This window comes from Protomyctophum parallelum, assembly GCF_964188405.1.
Source record: "Protomyctophum parallelum genome assembly, chromosome: 15".
In the NCBI taxonomy this organism is placed as follows: domain Eukaryota; kingdom Metazoa; phylum Chordata; class Actinopteri; order Myctophiformes; family Myctophidae; genus Protomyctophum; species Protomyctophum parallelum.
The window spans coordinates 25,670,129-25,688,137 of record NC_139710.1 but is presented as its reverse complement, the minus strand read 5'-3'; the positions used below and the strand labels follow the sequence as shown (position 1 = coordinate 25,688,137).

Below are 18,009 nucleotides of genomic sequence, written 5' to 3'. Positions count from 1 at the left end.
TGCATTGGATGCAACGCCTCATTGAAACCAATCTTGTGTGCGTCTTCCGGGTGCACCAAGATGGTGGATGCTACACACAGATCATAACAAACCACGGGAGCTTTTTTTGATGGATTTTCGCGGATTAAAAGCCCAAATAATTCAGCGTATGCTCTAAAGGCAATACAACAATCTCGGCAGTGAAGGGGGGTTGATTAAAATGCGGGTTAATCGTAAAAAACAGTCAAACTGTTAACTAGTTAACTCACAATCCTTTTAACGGCACTAATTTTTTTAATGCGCGATTAACGCACTGTGAAGTTTGACAGAACACTCATTACGACGGCATCAAGACCCGCCAAAATACATTTTAGTCGACTAAATCAACTGTAGATTTAGTCGACTAAAAACGTATGACATTTAGTCGACTAAAACTAGACTAACACTAAGACATTCCAGGTGACTAAAATGTGACTAAAACTAAATGAAGTTTCAGTCCAAAGACAATGACTAAACTAAAATTGAAATTTGCTGCCAAAAACAACACTGGCTACAGCAGTGGTTTCCAAACTTTTCCATGTCAAGGACCCCCAAAAATTATACTCTTTAGCCCGTGGACCCCCATTACAGAAGATATTATGCCAGAGACCCCCATATAAGAGAAGATTTTTACAGCTCTAGTTGTGATTTTCAACTGTTTTTTATTTCAACGACCCTGTTGATATGCAACAGGCTACGGACTCCCATGGAATGGCATTTCGATCTCTGAGACCCCAATCAATGTTAATTTAACTCTGAGAGTGTTCTGAGTCTAACTTCAAGGTCCATGAATTAAAAACACGAAGAAATGAAAGAAAAAAAAGCCACGAATATTAGAAAACAAATCATTAAGAAGAAGTGAAAATAGCCGATCTACACAAGCTCACGACGTGACGCTTTTGTGTCACGCTGTGAGCTTGTATACAGATCTGCTGTTTTCACTAGTGTGGGGCTAAACAAGTTTGGGGACCGCTGATCTACAGTACAGTATATCGGTATACTTTACTCGAGTATTTGCATTGCGTTTTGTATCACTCCAAAGACATGCTCATTAGGTTGTACTTTTGACTCCACTACACTACATGTCTAGCAAGAGGAAAAAGTGCATTATGATTTAACCACCCGCCAAGCTCTGTACAAAAGGGAAATGTGCCCTTTTCACTATGTACTTGCATTTGTCATGCAATTAGTTTATAGTGATGTAATGACTCTATATAGTAAGTTAGTTTAGTAATATTTGACGAGGTGTATCGACTCCAGCATACTGTGAGGGGGGGGGGGGGGGGGGGGTGTATCTGATCTGCACTGCTCAGCATCTTACCTGTCTAAATTACCCAGGATCCCCTTCCTCTTTAGGTAATGAGATTACAAACTGGTTGAAATCTCACACCTGATAATTACAGGGCGGAGCGCTGGTGTGTGTCCACTGCAATGTAACACTGACGCACGCACACACACACACACACACACGTATACTACAGACTAATCAGCTTTAAGCTTTCGCGTATATACACACCGGGCTGTAGTCCAATCAGCAGCGTGCTGCCACTGTCACTGCACCTTCTATAATGGGAGCTGTCTTTTGCGCAAGCGACATGCATGCGCACACCTGCACGCACGCACTCACACTCTCTATCTCGCTCTCTCACACACACACACACACACATGCGCGGGCACGCGGTTGTATCGCTATGTGACGACATCTACAATTTGCTCTGGGTGGATCTTTGTTGGTTATGTAAAGTGTCTTGAGACAACTTGTTGTGATTTGACACTTTAATAAAGTTGAATTGAATTGAATTGAACCCCCATGCCCTTAACGTATATAGTCTCGCGTATAGCCAGACAACCGTTCCACAATCTAAACGGACGTCGACGACGTCTGCCGAAATCCGAGAAGGGAAGCTTCATGGCATCTGTTCGTCTTTGGCGTTCACGAAAATTTATTTTAAAAGATCTCTGATTTTAAGTTTTTGTGTTTTATTTTTGAAAGTGCAGTGGCAGGCGACAGTCTGGCGAGAACAAGTCCTTAACATAACCGCTGAATGTCTAACTCTAACTACTTAACATTACCTCTGAATTTCTAACCGTTCACACGAGCAGATGCAAATATACAGTCATTCTCAATGGAAGCCAGCGACATGAGCATACAAAGATACATCCGACGTTTGTAGCTGCTGCAAAAGCTACAACAGCTACAAAAACATTGAGCTTGTTTCAACTTTAGCTACAAAGATACAACGATAAGAATATGCCGTGTATAGCTTTGCATCTTTGTATCTTTTGCATCTGCCATTGTGAACGCATCATAACTCTAACTAATATCTGTTTTTAAACCATGGAGCGACCAGGCAGGAACGTTGTCCATCAGAATGTCTGTTTCTCACATTCCACTATAGCTGTGGGTACATTTGGCTCCCACAAGTATAGAAATACAAGCGCGCGGACACACACATACACACACACACACACACACACACACACACACACACACACACACACACACACACACAGAGGGGTAATGTAAGGATAGGAGTGTTGGTATCGGTGTGTCTTTGCAACAAACACCATCTACTGTTACACTGTTTCTACTGTCCATCCTCTCTCTCTCTCTCTCTCTCTCTCTCTCTCTCTCAAAATCTCTCTTGCTCTCTCTTTCTCGCTGTCTTTCTTTCTCTCTGTCTGTCTCTCTCTCTCTGTCTCTCTCTCTTTCTCTCCCTCGCACACGCACAGTGCACAGAAACTCGAATGAACCGCTCACAAGATCCGATTGCACTATTATATAACTCTTTCTAAGTCTCACTCACTCTCTCTTTTCTCATCTCTCTCTCTCTCCCTCCCTAGCACTCCTTCCCTCAATCTTCCTCTCACCGTTTCTCTCCCTTAATGTATTTCACTTTGTGAATCATTCCACTCTTTATAGACAGTATTGTTTTAAATACAGCATAGGGCATTATAGAAAATGCAGAGCTTTTGGACAGTCATTCTGATAATATCAGCAGAGATAAAAACAAGAAAACTGTCGCCTCAGAGTATTTATTTCTGCTTCATAGTGCACTTTATCAACAAATTAGCATGTACTGCGTATGCTTTTAAAACAGTACAGTGGTTTTCCAGACATTTTTGGCTATTGTGCAAGATGATTCCAGGATGTCCATTCTAAAAACGTCAGTATCATCGTTGACAGAAAATGGGCTTATCTTCACAAGAGATTCTCACACTCAATGAATGAATCTATACATGAGAGGAAATTGTGAATACTGCATTATGGCGGCCACTTAAAACCTGTATATGTACGTAGCAGACTGGAGTCCCCCAGGGCGTCTACTGGCCCTCTCTTCTACCCCAAATATCTTCGGCCCCCAAAAAACGTTACAGCTCTCGTTGCAATGCGTCTTTCTGCCCCAGAGTTCGCCCACAGAATAGGGATCATGCTAGACTCTGTGACTATAATATACAGTAGACAAGAAGGCAAGCGCAAAAATCTAATGAAATGTAACACTTCGATTATACCTTCTTCCCCCCAGTCAAAGGTGTTTTTTTCCCCCTATGCAAATTAAACAGAAACAAGTGGAGTAATAGTGAATATGACGTCCGTCGCCGCTCCGCTGGGACATTGTGCCTATATATATATATATATATATATATATATATATATACGCGCGGACGACGAGTGTATATAAGTGAGGAAACGCAGGAAGCCGTCATGCGAGTGCAGTTGACTTCAAGGCACATTCGGGGAGAGTTTGGGAGCGGGTTTCAGATCCACTGACTAATCCCTCCCGGCTGCAGCAGATAGAGTGCAGACGAGACGGGCGGGGGGGGGGGTGAAACAAAGCCCCTGTGCTGTAATGTGTCCCACGTTGCTTTGTGTGCATAACGGAGGAGGAAGAAATGTGACTTAAGAGGGGGAAAGAAAAACAAGAAACTGTTTTCCCGTCGTTCTCTCTCGGTGGAGTACACCCCCCCCCCCCCCACCATGCGCATTCACACGCGTACGCATGCACACACACACACACACACACACACACACACACACACACACACACACGTTTGTATACATGCTTGTGAGGACATTTTAGGGGTGGCGATTTCATCAATACCATTTTCTAAGCATTTTAATTTTGCCATTTTTTCACCCTATAAGCCTAAAGCCGGAAATTAACAATTTCAGTTTATAAAACGCGTAACCCGCATTTTAATCAAATATTCTACGCTGCAGGTGAGATTGTTTTATTACCTTTAGCAGGGCCGGCCCTCCCATCAGGCAGAACAGGCAGTTGCCTAGGGCATCACGAGGGGAGGGGGGGGGGGGCATCCACCAAGCAAAGAAAACAAAACACAGTGCTTTAGAACACAAGGGCGCCATGGTCATTTTTCAAGGGGGCATCACGAATAATCCTGCCTGGGGCACCAAATTGCTCAGGGCTACCTTTAGAGCATATGCTGAAGTATTTGGGCTTTTGATCGGTGAAAACTCGGCGAGAAATGATCCGTCCGTTTGTTATGATAATCGGCACCAGCGGGGTGATGATGGCGAGGCACAAGATATGCCTCTAAGAGACAAACCCCCCCCCCCACCCCGACAAACCCCCCCGTCCACTTGTATTGGCCTCAATTTCCCAGAAGCCCTAGCAGATGTCCGGTTTCGTCATCATAACGTGACGGCCTCGTCACCAGGTCCGCGACAAAGCCGCTGTTTCTTTTTAATTATTAAAATACGGCAAATTAAACACGTAAGGCGGGTTTGGCGTATTAAGCAGAGGCGACATATTAGCGGCCGTCAAACGGTTAACAGATCTACAAGCTCACAAAATGTAGACACCCGCATTATACGGTAGTATGCGTCAGGCATAAATATAAACCCTAAATGTCTCATTTTAACCCTAACCTGAGTCTGTTCCTATAATTACTCTGAAACTCACATTTTAAATCAAAACATGCATATGTCTTGTGAGGACCAGGAAAATTGTCAAATTGTTATTGGGGATATTTAGTTCTCACAAGTATAGTAATGCATGCATGCACACACAAAGACACACACACACACACGCACACGCACGTGCACCTCTCCCCAGGCGACCATGGAGGAATAAAATGAACACTGGACACCACAGTACATTTGGCAAACATGAGCTGCAATTCTTTCTTATCAAGGATGGGTCATTTTTAGCACAAATCTACAAATCTGGCTAGCTCACTCCATGCAGCTTGTTTGTGTGTGTGCGTGCGTGCTGTATGTATGTACTGTATGTATGTATGTATGTATTGTGTACAGTACGTGTACAGTAAGTGTCAGTATGGTGGTGTTGGGGGATTAACGGTGAGTAATCTCTCCTCTGCCTTACATAACACCATCACCACCAACGGTGACGGTTAGTCAGCACAAACACACCATTTCAACACAACCCCTTTTGGTGTTAGCATTACGTTATGCTTTAGCTATTGAAAAATAGCATATCTACAAGCTCATAGCGCGCCACCGAGTGGCGCGCTATGAGCTTGTAGGTCTGCTATTTTTGGAAAATCGAAGAACGAATGACATAGAAACATAGCTTTTTCAGAAAACTGTCGGGATGTAGAAGACATTTTTAAATCTGATCTCAGGTCAGAATGGATTCATAAAAAGATAGTGACACTCGATGTGATGTATAGGCTGTATTGCAGGCACGGTTCCGTTTGCATCTGATTGTGATATCTCCAGGCAAACTTAGCGACGTGGTGTGATCCTGACATTGGCTATACTTTGGGGTTATTAGTTGTTCTAAGATTAAAGCGTATTTGAAAGCATATTTATTATGTGGTAAAATAATTATCGTAATAATAAATAAGAAAATAACCTCCCGCCTCCTATATTTTGTTTTTTTATTTCTTCACGAAGTGAACACAACTCTTGATTCCAGGTAATAGAATAACGGGATGCAAGTGATGTGTCATGGATTTATCCAAACAGACTGCTTCCGTTGGCTTTGGCTATAAATTGATCGTGTGGCGCTTCAGGAAGGACAAATCAATCAATGTGATCGCCAGCCTCGGCTAGCAGAGCAGGATGACACTAATTCTATTGGTAATGTGCCGTCATGTGTGGCACTGGGGTGATGCCTCTGGTGTGTGTGTGTGTGTGTGTGTGTGTGTGTGTGTGTGTGTGTGTGTGTGTGTGTGTGTGAGAGAGAGATTTTCATGACGGTATATAACATGAACATGAAAGCTGTGTTTATAAAATGCCATTGTGATTTTTCAATGAAACGTGTATTTTTTTCCCCCATTGACACTGATGAATAGCAACACAATTTAGCAGTTTAGCACCGCGCCAAAACACAATCGATTGCTTGTTTGCTAAATGAAAATAAACAGACTCTTGAAATGTATGCGGGCCACCCATCATCTGCCCACTGAACGGGACAGATGCGGGTGGGCCGCGAAACACCTTGGAGGCGTTCAAGTGGGCTCTGATCCAGTTGAGAAGCACCCATTTTTGAACACCGGAACACGGAAACAAACATGTTGGTCATGTCCACGTGGGAGAGAAATGACGCAAACACATACCAATCCTTAGATGTGAACACAGAACACACACTCATTTGATTGATTCCAATGTGAATGGGACAGTGATCATTTCATATTCATGTCTATTTATTAGGGTTATGCCAAGTTCTGACTGTGAAACCAGGATTGTCGAAATTGACCTCATTTTCTTTTTCTTTTTCTTACACCGTCACAGTTAAATTAGCACTCAGGATCCAACTGTGTGCTAATTGTGACGTATAGGCCTATCTGTTACTTTATCTATGCATCTCTATTCATATTTATATATTTACTACTTTTGCGTGGTGGGCTGCTGTTTGTCGATCTCTCTCTCTCTCTCTCTCTATTTTCCCAGGGTGAGTGAAACCTTGGGTGTTAATTGGACTCTGAGGGGGTAAAAAATAGTGACAGAGTGGATCAAATGCACCTCTCTCTCTCATTCTCTCTCTCTCTCATTCTCTCCATCCATTCATCCATTCTTTGCTCCATCCATTTCTGAACTCTCTGACCTGTGTGAACCGGGGGTGTCTAAAAGCTCTTAGGATTAACAGTAACACAACACACAGTAACTGCGCATGCGCGCGCACACACACACACACACACACACTCACACACACACACACACACACACACACACACACACACACACACACACACACACACACACACACACACACACACACACACACTCACACACATACATTGTGTTGAGTCAAGTTTAGTTCAGTTAAAAATTATTCTTATAAGTCCTCATTGTGTGTGTGTGTGTGTGTGTGTGTGTGTGTGTGTGTGTGTGTGTGTGTGTGTGTGTGTGTGTGTGTGTGTGTGCGTGTGCGTGTGCGTGTGCGTGTGCGTGTGCGTGCGCGTGCGCGTCTTCAGGCAGGTGTCTTTCAGTGTGCTGGGAGGTCAAGGGTCAGTGAGGACATGCTATTCATCATGTCAGTTCCGATTGGTTGTTTTGAAGTTCAACGTGTTGCATCGTTCTACAACAGTGAAAACATCCCATGGGCTATAAATACCACCCTTATAATGAATTACCTCATATTCATTATAACATATCCCAGAATTCTGTCTTTTCTTTTGTTTGTCGTCGTTTGTTTTTTGCTATAGATCTGCTATTTCCACTAGTACGAGCTTGTAGATCTGCCATTTTTGAAAATTCGAGAAAATGTGGCGCAAATCTTTGAATATATATATATTCTTTCAGAGCGAATGTTTTTAACTCAAATCTTTGTTTCTGGAGGTGGCTCCCTGGAACCACATATTTTCAGATGGGGGGGGGGGTCTTCTGCGGCCAAATACAGATAATTCTAGGGGTCGTTGACGTGAAAAAGGTTGAGCACCACTGACATAGAAACATAGGTTTTTCGGAAAACCTTTCTGATTGAGAAGAGGTCTAAATGTTAATCAGATGCCAAATGGAACCCTATAGCTATACTGCAGCTATAACTACATGCAACACCGCCACAGTGTCAGACGGGACTGAAGCACACAGATTCATCACTTCATCCCATAATGACGTAAAGTATAAATAAGTAATGTATATATCGGTGGTTCCCAAAGTGGGGTCCGTTTAGGGAGTTCCTGGGGGACGGGGGGTCCCCATGCTAAATGATAGTTTGGAACCAAATGGACCTTTATGGGTCTGTGACTCTGAGCTCTGAGCGGAACCGACTGGTTCCATTTGTACACTCTCTAAGTAAAATTAAGTAAAATTAACATTGATTTTACGATACAAATCAGGGGTCCCGGAGATTAAATCGGGGTCCGTATAGACTAATGCATGTCAAACTGAGGGTCCTTGAAATTAAACCTTATACTGTATATGGGGGTCCCTGGCATATCTTTTCAAATGGGGGTCTTTTCAAACGGGCTGAATATAGTGTCAATCTGGGGGTCCTTGGCATGAAAAGGTTTGGGAACCACTGATGTATATCCGTATACGTTCCTCCAGGTATAACATCATGTATTGTATCACGAGGTGTTATTTGATATTATTGTATTCTATGCATTTCATATACAGGGCGATTGTTGTACACATCCAGTCCAGAGACTGCAGATGATAAAATATTGTACGCCTGTCCCTGTCAAATAAAGAGTAAAGAATGGTCCGTCCTATACTGGGCTATATATATTTGACTTGCTATTCACAGAAATAATCATTTCCCAAGGACCCCCTCTCTCACAGGGGTCCTTGGGATGGGTTCCAGGGGGTCCCCAGCAACGGTATAGTAACGTATAGCATCACAATTTTATATGAACCACTTTCTTTTTATTTTTTTTAAAGATATTTTTTTTAAAGATATTTTTTTTGCGGCTTACGCCTTTTATTGATTTTTGAAGGGACAGACAGTAGGCTGACAGGAAACGGGAGAGAGATGGGGGGATGACATGCAGTAAAGGCTGTGTCGGGTCCGGGAGTCGAACCCGCGGCACACTGCGACTGGATTACCAGTCCGGTGCCCAGACCGTTACGCTACGGCCTGGGCCATGAACCACTTTTTTGCATGCATATATGTTGGCTATTCAGAAATAGGAGCAGGCCTTATTCAAGATCTGCATGCATCACATCAATGTCCTTTGTTACAACATGCCGCTGAGAGGCACCCATCTATACTGGTTCCCAAACCTTTTCATGTCAAGGACCCCCACATTGACACTAACCCATTCTGACCTGAGATCAGATTCATACGAGGTTTCCACTGGACACACACTGGTCCGATTAACCCATTCTGACCTGAGATCAGATTCTAAAAATGTCAGTCGTTCTTTGATTTTTCAAAGAATAGCAGACCTACAAGCTCGTAGCGCGCCAATCGGTGGCGCGCTATGAGCATGTAGATCTGCTATTTTTCAATAGCTAAAGCATAACATGATGCTAACACCAAAATGGGTTCCCGTTCAGAATGGGCTAATTAGCCCGCGGCACGGACCCCCATTTGAAAAGATATATGCCAGGGACCCCCATACAGTAAAAGGAGATTTTTACGGCTCTATAGCCGTATAGATTCTCAACCCATTTAATTTCAAGGACCCTGCAGTTTGACATGCATATATATAGTCTATACACCGGACCCCCCCCCCCCCCCCCCATTTAATGGCATTTCTATCTCTGGGTCCCCCCGGGACCCTGCACTTTTGGGAACCACTGATCTATAGAAGGAAAACGGAGTGCGTGGTGACGTTGTGAGCATGAGCAGAGAGTTGTTGTGATGTGGGAGGGGTCCTGTTGGAAGGGGGTGGGGGGGATCATCCCAGGTCGTATTGTTAAGTGATCATTACCAACACTCATGAGGAGAGGAGGGGGACGGGGGTCCATTTTTTCATAACCTCATGGTTGTTAGCACTGCAGTTCTCTGTATAAGGGCAGTCTGAGACTGCACACGCATGCACGCATGCACACGCACGCATGCACACAGACGCACGCACGCACGCACGCAGGTTGAGAGTGGGGGCCGGCATGGCCCGCACTGATTTAATTCTATCTGACAAAACCCTTTGGGGCGTGCAGAGAGAGGGGGAGAGAGAGAGAGAGAGAGAGAGAGAGAGAGAGAGAGGGAGAGAGGGAGAGAGGGAGAGAGAGAGAGAGAGAGAGAGGGAGAGAGGGAGAGAGGGAGAGAGGGAGAGAGAGAGAGAGAGAGAGAGAGAGAGAGAGAGAGAGAGGGGGAGAGAAGCTCCAGGGGTCTCCTCTACTCTACCATGACTATAAAGTGAAAGCCTGAGCTTTTCGTATAACCCCCCCCCCCCAGTCCCTCATGCACGAGAGTGGTCGCGAGGCCCATTAAAATGTGGATAAAATACAAGGTGCACCAAGGCTGAGTTTGACATGAGGTTAAGGAGAGAGAGAGAGAGAGAGAGAGAGAGAGAGAGAGGAAGAGATCGAGTTAGAGAGAGAGACGGAGACAGAAAGATAGTTAGAAAGACAGACAGACAGACAGACAGACAGACAGCCAGACAGGGTTTTTTTTGCCTGCAGGTCTGTATGGTTTATAGTTACCAAAGTGTTAAAACGGAACACATTCAAACAGCCCTGACTAATAGCTTCACATAGCAACATCCCGAGTCTGAATGTCACTCTATTCATTGACACTCACCGTTGTACATGCATGTGTGTAGCAGTGAATTTATCATGTGAAATACAGAGGAACACAGAAAAGTGCATTAGAATGTACATATATCTGTGACCTTGCATGGTAAAATAGCAAAGTAGCCTAATAATAACAATAATAATAATAATATTAATAATAATAATAATTATTATTATTATTATAATTAATATTATTATCAGGCCAATACTATTTTTCTAATCATAACAATGACTAATGATAATATACCAATGACTAGTTTTCATATTGTAGCTGCAGCTGCATGCGTGCACGCACGCACACACGACACACACACACACACACACACACACACACACACACACACACACACACACACACACACACACACACACACACACACATATAATTCTCATAATTTGTGTTCTATTTTTTATTAATTAAAGGCCTCTCAGTCTCTACTATATATATATATATATATATATATATATATATATATATATATATATATATATATATATACATACTGTGTGTGTGTGTGTTTATATATATATATATATATATATATATATATATTGTGTATATATGATACATTTATTGTGTCTGCATTACTGAACATTTCAGATGCCTCTGTTAACAAACATAAATAAATGAAGGTTGAAGACCTAAATCATTATTCAGGATGTGTATCCATGTAAACAGCCTCTATTTGCACTCAAAGTGGTCCTAAGGGGGTCCCATATAGTGTCACAATCGTTTTAACCACTTTTAACCATAGCCTATTTTATACTTTGGATATTCAAAAATAGAAGATCTACAAGCTATATCATAATATCTGCTATTTTTTTTTAAATGTGTGAAAATCTTAATTGAATATGATTATGACTATAGGCCTACACATATATATATATATATATATATATATATTTTTTTTTTAATTATTATTATTATTATTATTATTATTTTTCAACTCACATCTTTACATTTCTGATGGTCCCTGGCACAAAATGTTTTGAGATGGGGGACCGCAGCCAAACAACATATACCATTTACATAATATTACTAACCCATTTGTAGAGAGAGAGAGAGAGTGAGAGAGATGAAAGTAATGAAACAGCCCCCCGTATAGCAGCCTAAAATCGATTTGTAAAATCTCACGTGAGGGGGGGAAAGGGTTTTAAGTGAAAAGCCGTGAAAAGAGGAGAGATAAAGTGAAAGAGGGACTGTGAGTGAGTCTGTGACCCTGTCAGGACACGGCGTGTCGTGCGTGCGCGTGAGAGAGAGCGTGCGTGCGTGTGCTCGGACGACATTGATGTTGAATTTAACTTCCTCGGTGCTGTGCTGACATAAATAGGTTAGTGGAACGAGCCGGTATAGACGGTCTGCTTAACATTTTAATAAAGTTATAAAGGTTATAACGGAACAATCATTGTATAAACGTATATGCTTTGCAAACTGTTAATAAAGTATAGGCTATTCAATCAATACATCAATCAATCTATCAACGTATTTTCGAGTTCCTCTTTTTCCTTCAACTTTATACCAACACACTTCAGCAAATTAATAACGTTCCTAGCAGTTTATTATTCTTATTTGACTGATTATTATTATTAATAATAATATTAATAATAATATCGTCACTGCGTGACATGATGCGCCTGCACTTTATGGGACTCGCAAACAAACATTGACCCCCATAAGAGCTCAGCATCCATGCATATGTTCTGAGAGGGGAACCTGCATCGGGTCATTATTGTCAACGAGATGCAGGTGCGTATACCGTGCGTAGACGGAATACGCGGCCCAAGTATATACAGCGTCAACTCAAGTCCAGTTCTATATGTGGTTTAAATGGTTATGTTCGTCGAATTTAATTGTCCGTCATTGTCAACCTTTTCTGAGTATAATGGCAAATATGATAACCAAAGAAATGTATATGAGCCTACAGGCTTATACACGTAAAAACATGGTATGATGAAGGCCTTGTATATATAGTCACTCACTGGTCCTGCGGTGTACACACACACACACACACACACACACACACACACACACACACACACACACACACACACACACACACAATCCTATAGTTTGCTTTGCTTGTATTAGAATAGCATGTATTTGTTGTAGCCAATGTGTGTTTTGCGACCGGTCGTCGAGTGTGCCAACAAACAAACAGCTAAAATACTATATGCAAGTTCCCAACTATAAACCTTCTAAAGAGTGTTTTCATGTAGGTCCAAACTTAAAGAGCGTGAGAAAAAGAAAGAAACCCTGGCCAGGTTACACGCAGCCGCGGAACAGCAAACTTGAATAACTTTAAAGCTTCATATATTATGGATGGTGGCTGTTGCTTGCCGAATAGACGGACTTTATGTTATGGCCTATACCGTTAAATACTCCGTTATTTTTAGCCTATCCGATTCATTCATTATTATTATTATGTTTTAATAGTTGGATGGGTTTGGAACCAAATGGACACGCGGGGTCGATTTGGTTGTTTTTTAACACTATCAGACAAATTAACACGCAGGATTGTGTTTTCCCCGGATAATCTCTCTCTCTCTTTCTCTCTCTCTCTCTCTCTGTGTGTGTGTGTGTGTGTGTGTGTTTGGGGGGGAAAAGTGGGTATAGCACAGCTGCAGAAATCAGTCAGTTTTATTTGAAGCATATCCATTTTCAAACTCTGAGAGTTCTATGGATTTGGAACACAAATGGTTGGTTAGCATATAGGCTATAGCCTATATATGTCCGAAATTAAACAAGTTCACCTCAACAACCATGGCAGACAGTTATTCGGCTGTCTGTCAGACAGACCGTCATTTGGGCACAGACAGAGAGAGGGGGACATAGACATGATACAGACCGTTATTTGGGGACAGACAGAGAGAGCTAGGGGGACAGACAGACCGTTATTTGGGGACAGAGAGCTAGGGGGACAGACAGACCGTTATTTGGGGACAGAGAGCTATAGGGGGACAGACAGACCGTTATTTGGGGACAGACAGAGAGAGCTATGGGGGGACAGACAGACAGACAGACAGACCGTTATTTGGGGACATGCAGAGAGGGGACATGCATATTATATATGTTCCGTGGGTCTCCTTCTTACCTCGCATGGTAACCGTGTTGACGTCCGGGTGCCGCGGGCGCGCTCATGAAGAAACAAACCAAACAGAACAAAACAAGAAAAGAAACGGCGTCAAAGATCCTCGGTGAATAAAATAACTATAGTGTGTAAAAAAAAAAAAAAAAAAAGGAAAAAAGAAACGATGTCAATAATGGTGCTGTGAGCCGCTGACTATAGTACACTCTGAGCTCTGGCGACGAGACGCGTCTGGGTGAACGCTGGAAGCATGGATCCAAGGGAACGAACGGCTGACACGAAATAATAATATTTAAAATAATAATAAATCAAATAAAATAAACAGCCGAGAGTAAACTTTATTGGAGTGTCGCCTGTCTGTCTGTCTGTCTGTCGTGCAAGTGTGTGTATAGTGTGTGAGTGTGTGTACGGTGTCAGACTGGTATGGTGGAGCGCGCAGCGAGCATGCGGGTTTTCCTCATGACAGTCTGCGCTCTGCGCGCTGCCTCTGTGGCGAGGGGGCGGGGCCGGGGGAGCGTGCGCCACGCCGATTGGACCGGAGGGGGGGTTCCTCTCTCTTCTCTTCTCTTATACCCCGCCCCCCACGCACGCGCGCGCACACACAGCACACACACACACACACACACACACACACACACACACACACACACACACACACACACACACACACACACACACACACACACACACACACACACACACACACACACACACACACACACACACACACACACACACACACGCACGCGCACACACTCTCTCACAGACAGACAATCGTCTCTCCATTCAAAGCTCAATCAATCGATCTGGAGACAATCTGATTTGATGTTCATGATCGGTTTCATTGCAGTTGAACTCTGTTCACATTCGTCATCGTCACAGTTCAAGGATATTATATGCCTAATATATTCATGCAGTCTTTTATTTAATTTATTTTGATAGCTCAATCTATATAGGCACCAATCACAGCCTATATACACACACAGTAATTATTATTGGAGGATTTCTTTTTAAACACAATAAGGTCATATAATATTATACGTATTTACTTTATCATCCTCATGGCAGCGAGCTACACCTCTGTCTCTGTCTGGGAAGACAGAGACAGACAAGAAGACCAAATTGTGGACAGAGTGATTCATTACTATAACTTCAGTCCATTGAACTGCATATGATACGGGACACACTTGACGTTCCAATCAATTTCCAATCAATGACTCGCATCTTATAAGTTCAAACAGCTGCACATGGCTAATGTACATATAATCAGTGCTGGATAAAGTACTCTGATTATTATTATTTACTTAAGTAAAAGTACCAATACTGCAATAGAGAAGTATACTCTATTTCAAGTAAAAGTCCGTAATTTCAAAATGTAAAAGTACAAAAGTATTGACATCAAAATGTATTTAAAGTACCAAAAATACACTCATTATTACTCAAGTTTTCAAATGTATACAAATCTTTTGAAAATAGCCGATCTACAAGTCTCACAATGCGTCGCATCATGGTGCATTGTTGTTTATAGATTATAGATATAGTTTATAGATTGGCTGTTGCCAAAAGAGCTGATGTGGTCTTCTTTTGTAATAGCCTAATCTAATTCTACAAAAATAACTAGTAACTAACGTTTTCAAATAAATACTGGAGTAAAAGTAGATGTGGAGTAGAAGTAAAAGTATTTGAAATTGGAAATACTCGAGTAAAGTACAAATACCTCAAAATTAAGTTTGTACTTAGTTTGTACTTTCCATCACTGGTTGTATACTTTGACTGCTGTTTTTCTGTCTACACATGCACAAAGCTCATTGCCAAACTAGTTGATCTACAAGCTCACAACACAACAACACACAACGCACTGTGAGCTTGTAGATCTGCCATCTTTTTGGCTATAATGTTCGCCCCACAATATGAATGCAGGGTGCAAGTGCCTAATATAGTATACAAAACCTGTATATCTTTTTCTTGGAATATACCTATTTTTATATATATATATATATATATATATATATATATATATATACTTTTCAGGTAGTTGGCAACCCTCATTGTAACTGAGAACATAGTATTTACTATTCTCTGCCTATGGTTACGCAACTCGACGTGAGTCATCGTCAGTGGGCTTGAGCGTGCTGGTGGCCGCCTGCCGAGTGCAGAGCGCACACACCGAGCGGTGTTAGCATCATGCTATGCTTTAGCTATTGAAAAATAGCAGATCTACAAGCTCATAGCGCCGCCACCGAGTGGCGCGCTACGAGCTTGTAGATCTGCTATTTTTGAAAAATCGAAGAGCGACTGACATATAGAAACATGGCTTTCTCAGAAAACTGTCAGGATGTAGAAAACATTTTTAGAATCTGATCTCAGGTCAGAATGGGTTAAAACAAATCTAGGACAGTGGTTCTCAAAGTGGGGTCCGGGGGGGGACCCTCAGGGTTCCAAATGAGGGCGGTTCCAATTCAAATGGACCCTTACAGGTAACGGGGTCTGTATAACTCCGACAGCCGGGTTACACTGGAGACGGAACAGAACCGTATATACGGCAGCTATGGGTGGCTGCACCTTTTGTCCGTCCCACGGGGAGTTCCGTATATTTACTGTTTTCTCCCCTCTGAAGGCGAGGCGAAGGGCTGCATAACTCCCGCGGACACACAGAAACTTTACGCAAAAAGAAGATTGACACGCGGAGCTTATACGCATAACCTGCGCAACGCTGCAGCCGAGTTCCATTGATTATAGAAGCAGCGTGCCGTTGCGGAACCAATTCCGTCCCCAGTGTAGCCCGGGCCTGAGAGTGTATGTACAAATGGAACCAAATGGACCCTTACAGGTCTGTAACTCCGAGAGTGTATAGATGGAACCAAATAATTCCATTTGTACACTCTCAGAGTTAGGAGGGACCATTCATTTAAAAGTTTGAGAACCACATAATACATAAACATGTGAATAGTACAGCTATAGTGAAACATCAACAGAATGACAAATTAATTGATTGCCGTAAATGACATATCAGCATGTGTTAAATTACGTTATATCGGAATATATAACGGTCTGTATACTGGCATATACTTGCCGATACCGACACCAGCATTTTTGGCAGTATACTGGCAGGTTTTCGGATACTGGTATTGGTATCGGAACTCTAATTGAAACATGCAGATGCAACGGACCCATGGGTTTAATGGAGTCATTCTGCTCTGGCCTTTGGGTCGGTTCTTCAAAGAATATACCGCGGTTTGAATTGGTCTTCAAGGAAGCCATGATTCGTTCCTTTCAGACCCTTCTCAGCTTCTGAGATGAAGGTGACCTGTGCTGCTTGAAAGCTTCACTTGCATGTTGGCTTCCAGGGAACCAACAATACAGATGTCGGATTTTTGCATGCCTGAGTTTGAAATTACAGCGCTTACAGAAATGTTGGCAATTGGCATAGCTTGTATCATTCATAAATCTGAATGGCCATTAATGTGTTCTCATTCTCAATCTCATGTTTTTTTTTACGTAGGCTTGTTTTTTTCTCAAAATAACAATGTTAAATATGTAATTTAGATATATCATATTTAGACAGATGCTATAGGTTCACTGTTGACCTGTGGTCCTATAGTTTACTCAGGCAATACAGTGTACACACTCTCTGCATTCGAGGTACATTGTACATGTTTAGCTTGCTTCGTGTAAGTCACTCTGAATAATGCCTAAATGGTAAATCGTAAAAAAGTGACGTGGGGACATATCGAAGTTGACCATGCAGTGCTTCTCCTGACCAGGGAGAAACAAGTGGTACACTGCACACTGTGACACACGATAAAGTAACCAATATCCCACAGTGTGGGTAACGGGCCATGTAAAATAAAACCAGTTAAACATATACAAAACTGTATTTTAGGAAAAAACAAACAAAACCAAACAAACAGCCATCAGTGAAGTGAGTTGTGGAGGTTATTGGACAATAGATGTTATGTCACAGGGAGCTAGGAGTGAGGGTGGTCGGGTTGCAGCAGCGTGTCTCAGGTGTCGAGGAGGATGGGCGTGGTGGTGAGAACCTCTGAGATGCTGACCTGGAAAACTGAAGATAAACCTCTTATCTCCAGAGAAACACTTTTCTGTCTTTTCTTTCTTTCTTTTTTTTTTTCTTCCTTCTTTTTGTTTTCTCTTTGTGAAATAATACCCTGATCATATACTACGGAGTTTATTGTTTATAAAAACCCACCATAAAACGTAAAAAAGCAGTACAGCATATTTGTGAAATGAACACAAAATTAGAGGACAAAATTGACATTACAAAGTCAAATAAGA

The 18,009-nt window shown here is 42.3% G+C and overlaps 1 protein-coding gene across 1 annotated transcript in view; it reads right to left on the bottom strand.

Annotated features, from left to right (window-relative positions):
- The window catches only part of rorb (RAR-related orphan receptor B), a gene marked incomplete at both ends in the record, with an annotated part of 43,546 nt that extends 29,746 nt beyond the window's left edge, over positions 1–13,800 (bottom strand). Inside the window, one exon of the mRNA XM_083783699.1 lies at positions 13,723–13,800. Within this exon, the coding sequence (XP_083639825.1) occupies positions 13,723–13,729 (7 nt within the window). The remainder of the gene's footprint in view (positions 1–13,722) is intronic.
- Positions 13,801–18,009: the final 4,209 nt, after the last annotated feature.